The 12,164-nt window shown below is 38.7% G+C and overlaps 1 protein-coding gene across 6 annotated transcripts in view; it reads left to right on the top strand.

Moving 5' to 3' along the window:
- LOC109072910 (CUB and sushi domain-containing protein 1-like) overlaps positions 1-12,164 on the top strand; it is a 492,278-nt gene that overhangs the window by 312,809 nt on the left and 167,305 nt on the right. For all 6 annotated transcript variants that reach the window (XM_042736246.1, XM_042736245.1, XM_042736243.1 and 3 more), the window contains 2 exons: positions 8,114-8,226; positions 10,308-10,385. In XM_042736246.1, the coding sequence (XP_042592180.1) occupies positions 8,114-8,226; positions 10,308-10,385 (191 nt within the window). The remainder of the gene's footprint in view (positions 1-8,113; positions 8,227-10,307; positions 10,386-12,164) is intronic.

The raw sequence follows: 12,164 nt of genomic DNA, 5'->3' as shown, positions 1-12,164 counted from the left end.
GAGATTTGAAAAACTGCTATGTTGAAAAAAACAATAAAGTTGATCACAAAAAAAAGAAAAACTGCTATGTTGTCATTCAGTTAGACAAGACGGAGGTAGCTGAGTACATGAATCTTCAAGGGGGTCCGATCACGGCCGATGTTGGCTCCTGCATGGCGCTTCCTCCTTTGCAACAATCAATATTAGTTATGAGTCAAGTCAAGTCAAGTCATCTTTATTTATATAGCGCTTTATACAAAACAGATTGTGTCAAAGCAACTGAACAACATTAATTAGGAAAACAGTGTATCAGTAATGCAAAATGACAGTTAAAGGCAGTTCATCATTGAATTTAGTGATGTCATCATTCAGCTCAGTTCAGTTTAAATAGTATCTGTGCAATCATTTGCAATTAAGTCAACGATATTGCTGTAAATTAAGTGTCCCCAACTAAGCAAGTCAGAGGTGACAGCGGCAAGGAACCAAAACTCCATAGGTGACAGAATGGAGAAAAAACCTTGGGAGAAACCAGGCTCAGTCGGGGGGGCAGTTCTCCTCTACACGGAGCACTCTGCGCCGATAAGGCAATCAGAACAGCTCTTTGTATGCTTTGGAGGCCGCACCAAAGGGTTGGTGGTCTCAAAGCAAGGCCTTTCTAAGTGGATTGTGGACGCGATTCAGCTAGCCTACTCTTCCTTGGGCCTGCAGTGCCCCATTGGAGTAAAAGCCCATTCGACGAGAGCAGTCTCTTCATCTTGGGCATGGTCTAGCAGTGTGACTATTGCAGAAATTTGTGTGGAGGCTGGTTGGAACTCGCCATCCACATTTGTTGGATTTTATAATCTAGACGTCCCGGCACTTCATGCTAGGGTACTTTCTGTGTAAGGTCACCTTTTGTTCCTCAGTCTCATGCTCTTGGCCATTCTTTGCCCAAGACTCAGATCTGAAATCTGAAATCTCAAAATATATATTTATTCTTCGGGTCAACTGGGAAAAGAGCAAACTCTCCCAATGAAGAGGATGTCTTTTCTCGATTTGGAGTTGGATTCTGTCGAACAGACAGTATACCTCAAAGAGGAACGTGTGCGGTTGGGGCTGAGCTGCTTGAATTCGTTCAAGGGCAGGACAGCGGCCCCACTGAAATTATTTCAGAGGCTTCTGGGGCATATGGCAGCTGCAGCGGCACTTACACCACTACGGCTATTGCATACGAGACCACTTCAGCACTGGCTTCATGGCCGAGTTCCGAGGTGGGTGTGGTAGCGCCGCACTCACCGGGTCCAAGTTAGACCGTCCTGTCACCAAACCTTCCCCCTGTGGTCAGATCTTATGCTCCTCCGGGCAGAAGTGCCCCTAGAACAGGTCTCCAGGCATGCTGTGGTTTACATGGATGCCTCCACCACCTGCTGGGGGGCCACATACAACGCAGTGTCGGGGGTTTGGACAGGACCCCTTCTGCACTGTCATATCAGTTGCCTAGAGTTGGTAACAGTGTGCCTTGCCTTAAACCGTCTCAAAGGGTGCTTTTTACAAGGCAAGCACATGCTGGTCCGAATGGACAACACAGCGACCGTTGCGTACATAAACCGAAATGATGGTCTGCGCTTTCGTTGCAACTCGCCCGCCACCTCCTCCTTTGAAGTCGGAAGGTTCTGAGGTCATTTTGTGCCATTCACATTCTGGGCCTGTTGAACCATATGGCTGACGAGCAGTATCGAGCTACTCTCTTGGGAGAGTGGCGACTCCATCCTCAGACGGTCCAGCTGAATTGGAGATGTTTTTGAGCCGCTCAGGTAGACCTGTTTGCCTCTCCAGAAACCTCTCACTGTCAGTTGTTCTTCCTGACCGAGGGAACACTCGGGACATACAAACTGGCACACAGCTGGCCGCGGGGCCTGTGCAAGTATGCGTCATGATGGATGAGGAGCAGGTCCTGCTTGTGGCGCCGTATTGGCCCACACGAACCTGGTTCCCCAAACTAATGCTCCTCCTCTGGCAGATTCCTCCGAGGAAGGATCTACTGACTCAGAGATGGGGCACCCTGTGGCACCCGTGTCCAGGCCTCTGGAAACTTCATGTCTGGTCCCTGGACGAGACGCAGAGGTTCTTGGTGACCTACCCCAAGAGGTAGTTGACACAATCACTTCGGCGAGAGCACCGTCTAAGAGACACGCCTGCACCTTTTAAGTGGAATCTGTTCATCTAGTGGTGTTCTTTTCGTCAAAGATACCCCCGGAGATGCCCGATCAGGGTCATGCTTTCCTTTTTGCAGCAGGGGTTGGAGCTAAGCCTGTCTCCCTCCACCCTTAAAGTCACTGCAATTGCTGCTAACCATGACCCCATGGAAGGGAAGTTGGTAGATAAGCATGACCTGGTCATCAGGTTAAATCCTCCCCGGCCCCCCTCCATACCCCCTTGGGACCTGTCTCTAGTGCTTAAAACACTACTGCAGGGCCCATTTTAGCCTTTGCAGTCAGTCAAGCTAAAGTTTCTTTCATTAAACTCTGCTCCTGCTTGTACTGGCCTCCAACAAGAGGGTAGGGGACCTGCACGCTTATTCGGTTTACGATTCGTGTCTAGAGTTTGGGCCAGCTGACTCTGAAGTATTCCCGAGGCCCAGGCCAAGCTATGTGCCCAAGGTTCCCTTCAGTAGCCCAACCCTAGCTTTTCTCTGTGCCGTACAAACCATTGAGATGCTACGTAGACCGGACACAAAGCTTTAGGACCTGAGACAAGCTCTTTGTCTGTTACGGAGGCCGGCAGCAGTGGAAGGCCATCTCTATGCAGAGGATGGCCCACTGGATGGTGGATGCCATCCCCCTGGCTTATCAGGCACAGGGTGTGCCCTGCCCGCTCAGGTTGCGAACTCACTGTGCCCTGCCCGCTCAGGTTGCGAACTCACTGTACTAGAAGTGTTTCATCCTCCTGGGTGCTGGCTTGTGGTGCCTTGCTGACAGATATTTGTAGAGCTGTGGGCTGGGTGACCCCCAGAACGTTCGCTAGATTCTATAGCCTTCGAATGTAGCCAGTACTCTCCTGTGCTTTTACCTTAAATGGGTAGAGGCACTGAGAGGCCCCGGTTTAGTGTTGGCTTGCTAAAACTGCTCCAGAGTGTTCATACTGTAATCCCCCTCAGCAGCCAGATGTGGCGGAATGTCTGGCGCCAAGCCCTCTCTTGCTGAATCCTTGAGAACCGGTAGAGGGCTGGGTTCCATATGTAGAGACCTAAGTGGATCCCACATCTCACTGAGTGGGCAGTGCTATGACAACAGTGACTGGTCTTCTTGTTGCGAGCCCCGGCCTACACCAAAAAGGGGCGCAGGCAGCTTGCACAGGACATTGGAAGGGGCAGCATGCATGTCGCTTTGGTAGGGATCCCAATTTGTCGGTCACCGACGTGACGTAGAAAGTGACCGACTAAAAAGAATCAGAGACATTATGTCCCACTGCTGAGCAGCCATTTCACTGGCTCGGCTCCTCAGTGAAAACCTGGTATGCGTTGCACCTGCTTGCCTTTTTATGCTCACGCTGTGATCAGCAGCAGCTGGATGCAATAATCGCATGCCAATGTGCATTGGCTCCTTTAGTTTACACTCAAAGAAGATTGGTCTCTCTACTCTAATAATAATAATAATAATAATAATAAATAAATAAGTAGCATGAGATCCATAAGTGTACAGTATGTTAAGGTGCATTCTGGTGCATTTTTAGATCACTGCAAGCATTTGTGGATTTTGAAATGTTTCTAGCATCAAAATGTGCACACAAATCCACAGTCAATATGCTGTCTACTCAGGCTAATCAGATAACAGCTACACTGGCTAATCATGGTCAGAGTAGAATAGGAAATCAGTTTACTGTCCATTGTATCCAGTGTCACTAACTATAATGTTTTTTGTGTTTTTTTTTTTTTTTTTTTTTGCTTTTGATGCATCAAAGAATCATAATTTGTGTATCATTTTTAGTGTACTGATTCCAATACTGATAAAACCCCATGCCCTTTTTTTTTTTTCTGCATGTGTATGTATGCCCTGATGCAAGAAATGTTACATTTCTTTTGTAAAAGGAAATACAAAATAATTCTAGCAACATAGCTAGAATACAATATAGTGGCGTGGACTCCACACCATTTTTCTTTAGAAAACGCTATTTCCTCATTAGAAACTATTTTCTTAAAAAAATATGGTTTTAATATGGTTCTAATTCTTGGTGGCTTTATGCTTTCTTTATAGATATTTTTCTACACTGAAAATGATCATGCATGTCCATTCTCAGAACTTGATATGTTCACAACAACAACAAAATTAACTGTCATCGGCATCAATATTAATACATTGACCAAAAAACTAATCCATTGACACTGTTAAAATGCAATAAACATTTTTTTTGATGCCAAACGTAAACCTCACTGATTTTTTGAAGGAATCATGGTGAGGTTTTTGAAAAGTTGTGTAGTCTGAATCTGCAATTCAAAGGATTTTTTTTTTATTCCCTCCCCTCTGCCAGTGCTGCTCGCAATGTTGTCTGTGGACTTCATTTTCAGCAGTTATTGCCAGCAGTCATCAAAGTGGGCCTGCTCTCTTGACCTTTCTGACTCTGTTGCCAGAGCTTGAATAAATTTGGCTACAACTTGTGAATAAAATAAAGGCCATTCTCTTTGAAGACCTTAGATCTCTTCAGCTGCTCAACGCAATCTTTATTTATGACGTTTCTAAACCCAGCATCATAATTTATCAGATTGTCATCAATATAATATATACATCAAAAGTAACAATGACTGCTACTACTTCTAAAGTAGGTAATATGTAATAATGTATATAATGTATTTTAATATATAGAGTATAATAGACCAGTATAATATCATTTTAATAAATGGGCAGTTTTAGCAAATTTTATAGTTACCAAACAAAAATGATTTCACCTCATAATATTGCAGTTTACATCTAAATCATTTAATTCATAAACAAGCAAACAAACAAACATCTATGCATCTATTTTTTTTTTTTTTTTTGAAGAAATTGGAGACCTATAACCTTCAGTAAAATGATCATGGTGTTCAACCCAACAGTTTACATGACCACTGCCATTAACATCTTTAATCTGTCTAATTTAACTCACTGATTTGTTAATAATTTCAGATAATGATATAAATCAGTTTATTCTAGTTTGAACATCTAGTTTTGAAAAATCTAATTTTTATTTTATTTTATTAATTTATTTATTTTTATTAGTGCTGTCAAAATTAGCGTGTTAACCCAGGCAATTAATTTTTCCAGTTTAACGGCTACGGTGGCCACCCCACTCAAAACTGCTTGTTCGATCTCTTTATTTCTTGACAAGAATTGTGTTTATTTAGACACAGAATGTCTTTACGACAACATCAAACAGGACACTATTCAGATTCGCACTCCACTTCACCCCAGCGACAGGCTCTAGTCAAACGAGTGCAGAAACTGTACAGGTGATGAGGCAGGTTCAGTAGAACATCAGTGAACTTCGGTCAGATGAGATGTTGTCAAGCCATATGTCGAAAAAATGAATCTTCTTGTCCTGTCTGCTGTTATACTGTGCTCTTAGAATACGCGCTTCAGTTGCATGCACAAATATGGAGGCGCACTCTAGTCTGTGTCATATTATATTAAAGTGTGAATGAAACTATGAGCATGCATGTCAGATCCACGTCAGGTTCAGCAGCAGCAGCTCTTAAAGTAATAGCACCAAATATCCTAATAGCCCAGCTGCTGTGATTAATTAAAGAACAAAAGACAAAGAGGAAATCAATAACTTTTGTAGCTTAGGATGTAAGGAAGAATCCTTATGTATGATTCTTCTGCAGTATATTTAATTTAGAATTTAGTGTTTGATTTAGATAGTTGATAACTATTAAATTTCTGTATATGTCCTACAGTACTTGCTGAAGGACACAGGTAAATATGATGTTTATTATAAAGGGTTTATGTGAGGATTGTTTTAATTTCACTTAAATTGGAAGTAGTTATTATTATTTTTTTTTTTTTTTTAAGTCTAGTGAATGTTAAAATCGATAGCTCTCAATTATACTGTTGAATATTGAATGGGTAGTCAATGGTTAAATATTAGGGAAAAAAGAACAATTTCCTAGAGACATCAGTATTAGTAGTATCAGTGATACTCGCCTTCAGTCATAAAAAAAGATGCCATTAAAGAAATATAAAAAATATACTGTCTTTATTTTGTTTCTACATTGCTTTGAGAATTTAATGTGAAATCATTGCAATATGAAAGTATATTAAAAATAATAATAATAACGTTAGGTGGGATTAATCGTGAGTAATTTCAGGAAATAAAAGTGTGATTAATTATTATTTTTATATTTATTTATTTATTTATTTATTTGTTAATTGATTGAAAACACTAATTTTTGCAATAACTGTTCTCCCAGTGTTTCAGCTTTTGTGTTATCTGCACAGGCCTCTTCAAGCAGTCTTATTTTGTCAGGGTTTCTTTCTCTGTCTCTCTCTCTCTCTCTCTCTCTCTCTCTCTCTCTCTCCCTGTTGCCTGCCTCTTGTAAAGCACACTCATTTTGCTTTCTTACTCCTAGCCTCCTAGGCTCAACCTGGTTTTCATGCACTGTTGAACTCCACTTTCTTGAAAAGAAATGAGGGCTTCACACGGCAGCGTGCATCAATTGCAAGTCACTGCAGTTTTGTGCCAGACAGGCTTTACCTCACTTACTGCATTCAGCATCACCAAACACCCTGTCAGCTTAGTGTTTGGAACACAGGCCTGCGTCTTGTTTGTAATTAGCTCATTTCGTTGATTTTTGTTGAAATGAATTGAGCTTTGTTAATAAATAAATAAATAAAGGTGAATCTCATAAGAGCACCCCTGAATCAAAAGAAGGAAATCAAAATTGCACTTTGCATACAAATTAAGCTGATAATAAGCTTTGCTTTCTGTAAGAAATGTGACCCGGACATGTTCTCGACAGGTTTCATGAGATTCACTCACATTCATACTACACGGAGAATAAATCAGACTCCTCTCAGATCTCAGTGCCAAAAACAAAATAGTCTCCTCATCAAGGAGATGAAGCTCTGATTTGGGATGGAATATTAAATTATACGCTAATGACTGTTCTGTAGCTGCCATCATTAATGCTTGTTAAGGATATGAATGATTATTGTCAAGACTGTGTAGCTTTTGATTGGATTTAGTTTAGTCTTTGATTTGTGGCCATTTCTACTTCCTTTCGAATGTCGGATTTAATATTTCAGATAAATATCCTCTGCACTCATTTCGTTTGAATGTTTGGCAAGCACCAGGACAAGATAGTCTGAAAAACAAAGATAGAAGATGAAGAAATTTAGCTCCAGGACTGTTGCTGTGCCCTAGTAGGGAATCCCACTAGTGTTTCAATTACCGTCATGGCTTCAAACTAACCCTTGCAGGATAATTCCTTAAAATGAACACACAATGGGAAACATAAAGTTTGCACACCTTGAGTTTCACAAGGTAAAGGAGAAGTTTTAATAGACACCCTGGAATATGGAAGGGGGAAAAAGTATGAGAAGAAAAGAAAAGAAAAAATCTATTTAAAAAAACAGCAGGTAAAGAACAGAAGGAATCCTAATGACATCAAAGCTTGTGTTGTGAGTTTTTTTTTTTTTTGCTCTCACAATGGAGTCAGTGTTTATTTTACCAGTGATTTCTCCAGATGCTATTAAAGTGAGGTGTTGAATATCCATATGTCAAGATGCGTTTTAGAAAGAAGCAGAAAAGTCCTTGGGTGTCCACGTCTTACAAAAGAAGTTAGCGCTAAGTTATTCACTATTCTCAGTTTAATTTAATCTTTAAATGGCCATTGTTGGGTGTCCCATAAATGTTGTTAATTAGTACTCCAACACAATATAAAGGATATGTTTGATATGTTTGTAAAATAAGAATAGGGAGTGGTTAGATAATTAAATTGGAATTGTTTATTTGAATCTACTTGTGTTCATTGAATAAAATGAAAGTTTTTTTTGCAACTCATATGTGTGCAAAACTGTGTTCTTATTTATTTTATTTCATGTAATTTTGTAATGAAGCTGATTGTACAGTTGATTTTAATCACCTTTTTGTTCAGTGAAATGAAAATCTTGTTTCTTTTCAGGCTGACTGGAATGAATTTGCCATCCCCTGTCATCAGTAGCAAGAATTGGCTGCGGCTTCACTTCACGTCTGACAGCAACCATCGGAGGAAAGGATTTAGTGCCCAGTATCAAGGTAAGGGGTCAGTGTGTGTAGGACATTGGAGGAGAGAAGTGCTCATTGGCAGATGTGGGACAGTTGGCAATGAAAGACAGCACATCCCTTGGCGTGTTCTGCTGTAGCTAAAAATGACATCTTGGCTTGTCTATGTGACTCAATGAGCAGACACATTGCTGGAATGATGATTACAACATCCCACGAACGCCCCCCACCCCCTACCCCCGTTTATATTTGGGAAATCAGTCACGACAGTAGTGAGGGAATTCATGTTTCTAACGCGAATAACGCAAGATGAGGCGCTTCTAAATCATTTTCATGATATGCGTTTATGATCGTGTTTTCTATTTGCATAATAAGCGAGGGATGCCGTGAATCGCAGGGGAAGCTCAGGGGATTTGTTGAATTTGTTACATTTTAGAGTGTTGGCTATAAATGCACTTTCTTTTTATATGAAAAAAAAAACATATATATGCACAGTTGAAGTGTTGCAATTTGTGTACACTACAAATTATGGGCATGCTTACAATGGATTGAAAATGGCTACAGTCTTAGTGCATTAATAGGTTAGAATGGGGACGTTTGTAACACACATGGAAATAGCAACAGTGATGAAATAACATGAGCACCTATTCCTGAAGTCACAGTAAAAGTCTCTCTCTCTCTCTCTCTCTCTCTCTCTCTCTCTCTCTCTCTCTTTACAAATATGTGGATTAAAACATAACAGATGGGTTATAATTTAATCTATGATCAGTTTAATTTATGTTTAATGACAAAATGTATCATTTGAATTTGCTTGTTAAATTTGATATGTAATTTTGACTTTTCTATGTTAAATAATACACAAAATACATTAATTGGGGCTTTTAAGGTTTATTTAAGCATATTGGATTGAGTCGTCAGATAAATGTAAATCCTTTGCTTAGCATATGGATGAGCAACCTCGCACTTTAGCACACCTGAAGAAGTCATTGCAAAATTAATAAATAAATAATGGTGTATTTTCGTATTAACTATTCACATCTACTTATATATATATATACAGTATTTATTTTAAATGCATTTATCCAGAATGCGCAGAATACAGGTGCTGGTCATATAATTAGAATATCATCAAAAAGTTGATTTATTTCACTAATTCCATTCAAAAAGTGAAACTTGTATATTATATTCATTCATTACACACAGACTGATTTATTTGAAATGTTTATTTCTTTTAATTTTGATGATTATAACTGACAACTACGGAAAATCCCAAATTCAGTATCTTAGAAAATTTGAATATTATGAAAAGGTTCAATATTGAAGACACCTGGTGCCACACGCTAATCAGCTAATTAACTCAAAACACCTGCAAAGGCCTTTAAATGGCCTCTCAGTCTAGTTCTGTAGGCTACACAATCATGGGGAAGACTGCTGACTTGACAGTTGTCCTTTAAAATGTATCTCCTATATTTTTGACTTTAGTTAAAAATGGAAACAGAATGCTATGGTGCATAATATTATTTATTTTTTCCCCCAAAATCTGTGGCAGTTTGAGGGCATAGCAAGGGTGGCTTTTAAATACATTTAAAAGGGTGATTTCTCACAACAAATAATCGCTGTATTTTGCCGCGTTGCTTTTATTGTGTCTATCATATTTATCAAAATACCTTGTTATTGTATTAAAGCCCAATGATGGCGCGGATGCCATGCAGAGAGGAAATTATGCAGGGTGAATCTTCATGATACCCAAGTCATAATTGGCATCCTACATGGCATAATTACAGGACTGAATTCCGAAATGCCTTGAAATCTAAATTGGCACCAGATGATGCAAATATTGGTAGGTGTCCAATAATTGCATGCCACAATGATAGTTGTTTCAGATAACAAAGTGTGCACATCATTTGAGATCTGTCATACCTCTGCTTATTATAAATATACCTCTGCCCATCGGGTCAGTCTTATTTTGATGGCCCATGCAAAACTGATTCATAGAGGATTGTTCATATTCAATGAGGTATTGACACTCTTGGGCACTTGACAGGCTTTGGTAACTGTATAAATGGATTGTGATTTCCACTTCCACACACTTCACCTTTACCCTCTCCCAACAGTAAAGAAGGCCATCGAGCTGAAATCCAGAGGGGTGAAAATGCTCCCGAGCAAGGATACAAGTCACAAAAACGCAGTCTGTAAGTATACTTCTTAAACAGTCCCCTATTTAAATCTAAGCAAACATAAAACAAGAGAGCACATCAGTTCATCTGAGCAGAAAAGACCTAACATGCTTCTTTCACTGCAAGCCATGAGGTCTAGACAAGATGAAATAATTGAGGTAAAATGTGTAAATTTCTCACTGCTTTTTAGTATGTTAAGTAGTGATTTATCTCATGTGAGAGCATATATGATTTCCTCCCAGGCTCATTTGAAATACGTGTCTCTACCTACATTTCTGCAAAACTAAAAAAATAAATTACCTATCCTCTTAAGACCTGAGAAAAAAGTTTTAGGAAAAAAAAAAAAATATTTTTTCTATGTCTTTACATTGTTTAGAGCATTAAAATTAATGTAAAAAAAAAAAAAAGATATTTCATTCATAAGTTATGGTATGTCAGTTTCTTTAACAAAAAATAAAAGACATGAATGAAGGTACATAGGCAAAAACAATTGATTTTTTTAAATCACCAATACATTTTTAGTTTTCAAGTGTTTTTTTTTTTTAACCAAACTTTGTATAAAGATGATTATCAACTATGTTATAACAGAATGATTCAATTTACCATTTTTCGTTCTGCAAAATGGGTGTAAAATGACCATAAACGGGTTTTCTCATTATATACAATGTATCTATAAACACAATCTAATTTACATATTAATGTGTTTTTGGGGCAACATAATAATGGGAGTATTAATTGACAAGATTTTCATAATAATATATAAAATTTCATAGAATATTGAAATATAATTTATTTCCCTATTAATTTGTTATGTCTCCCAAAATACGTAATAAACGTGCTTTTAGTCCCGGTGTCTTCATATGATGACATGTATGAAATCAACGTCCTGTTCCGTAACAGAAAAAAGTTATATTTTGATTTAAAACCCCATAACATTTTCCTGAGATGTTGATTTATGACACACAATTTAAAAATTTGACAGATTTAAATGATAATTACAAAATATTATCATATTTCCATAAGAGTGTCACTAAATTAATTACATATATTTTTGATGACCAAGGAGAGGGAGTGGTCATGGTGAAACATACAAAAATTTGGTATCTCTGAAAAGCCCTGAATGTGCTCTGTACAAGACATCCAGACTTGTGGCATGTACAGTCTCAGAGAAATTCACAAAAATATAATGTCCTCATATGAGGCCGCAGGGTCTTAAGAATCTGAGGCAGTAAAACTCAGACAACTTGCATTCCTTTTTACAAAAAGTATGAATTAGTGGTCCATAGTTTAAATTAAGAAAGCCTAATTTGCACACAATTACCTGTACAATATTATGACTTCAAAACAATTTTAATATGCTGCGAGATTTAAAAACAGACACTTTTGAATGTTAGCGTCATATATACAGCTTCATATAATTGGGTTTTCTAACACAGTAGGTTTGCTCGGTAGTTTGCGCAATACAGCATAGCACTTGTGAGGAGCTCCGGTATGAAACCCGTGAAACTACGGTTTGACAAAACAGCTCAAAAACGCGTAGAAAGAAGTTAAAATAGCAGGATGCATGAGCGATGAGCGATTTTAGCGACGCTCACTGGACATTTGAATTCTGAACTGCTTCGATACTTACCTGAAGCAACAAAATAAAAACATTGCAATATGTACCTTAACCAACATCATAAAAACGTGGCCACAGTCACATATTGAATGCGCATTTTAATGCCACTCACTGGATATTTCACTTTGAAACCACTGTGAAATATGCAGTAAGGTATGTAATATTGGTGTTGCAGA

Source organism: Cyprinus carpio, chromosome B13 (genome assembly GCF_018340385.1).
Source record: "Cyprinus carpio isolate SPL01 chromosome B13, ASM1834038v1, whole genome shotgun sequence".
NCBI classification, from domain to species: domain Eukaryota; kingdom Metazoa; phylum Chordata; class Actinopteri; order Cypriniformes; family Cyprinidae; genus Cyprinus; species Cyprinus carpio.
Note: the sequence above shows the minus strand (reverse complement) of the source record. Positions and strands in the feature narration are given on the sequence as shown.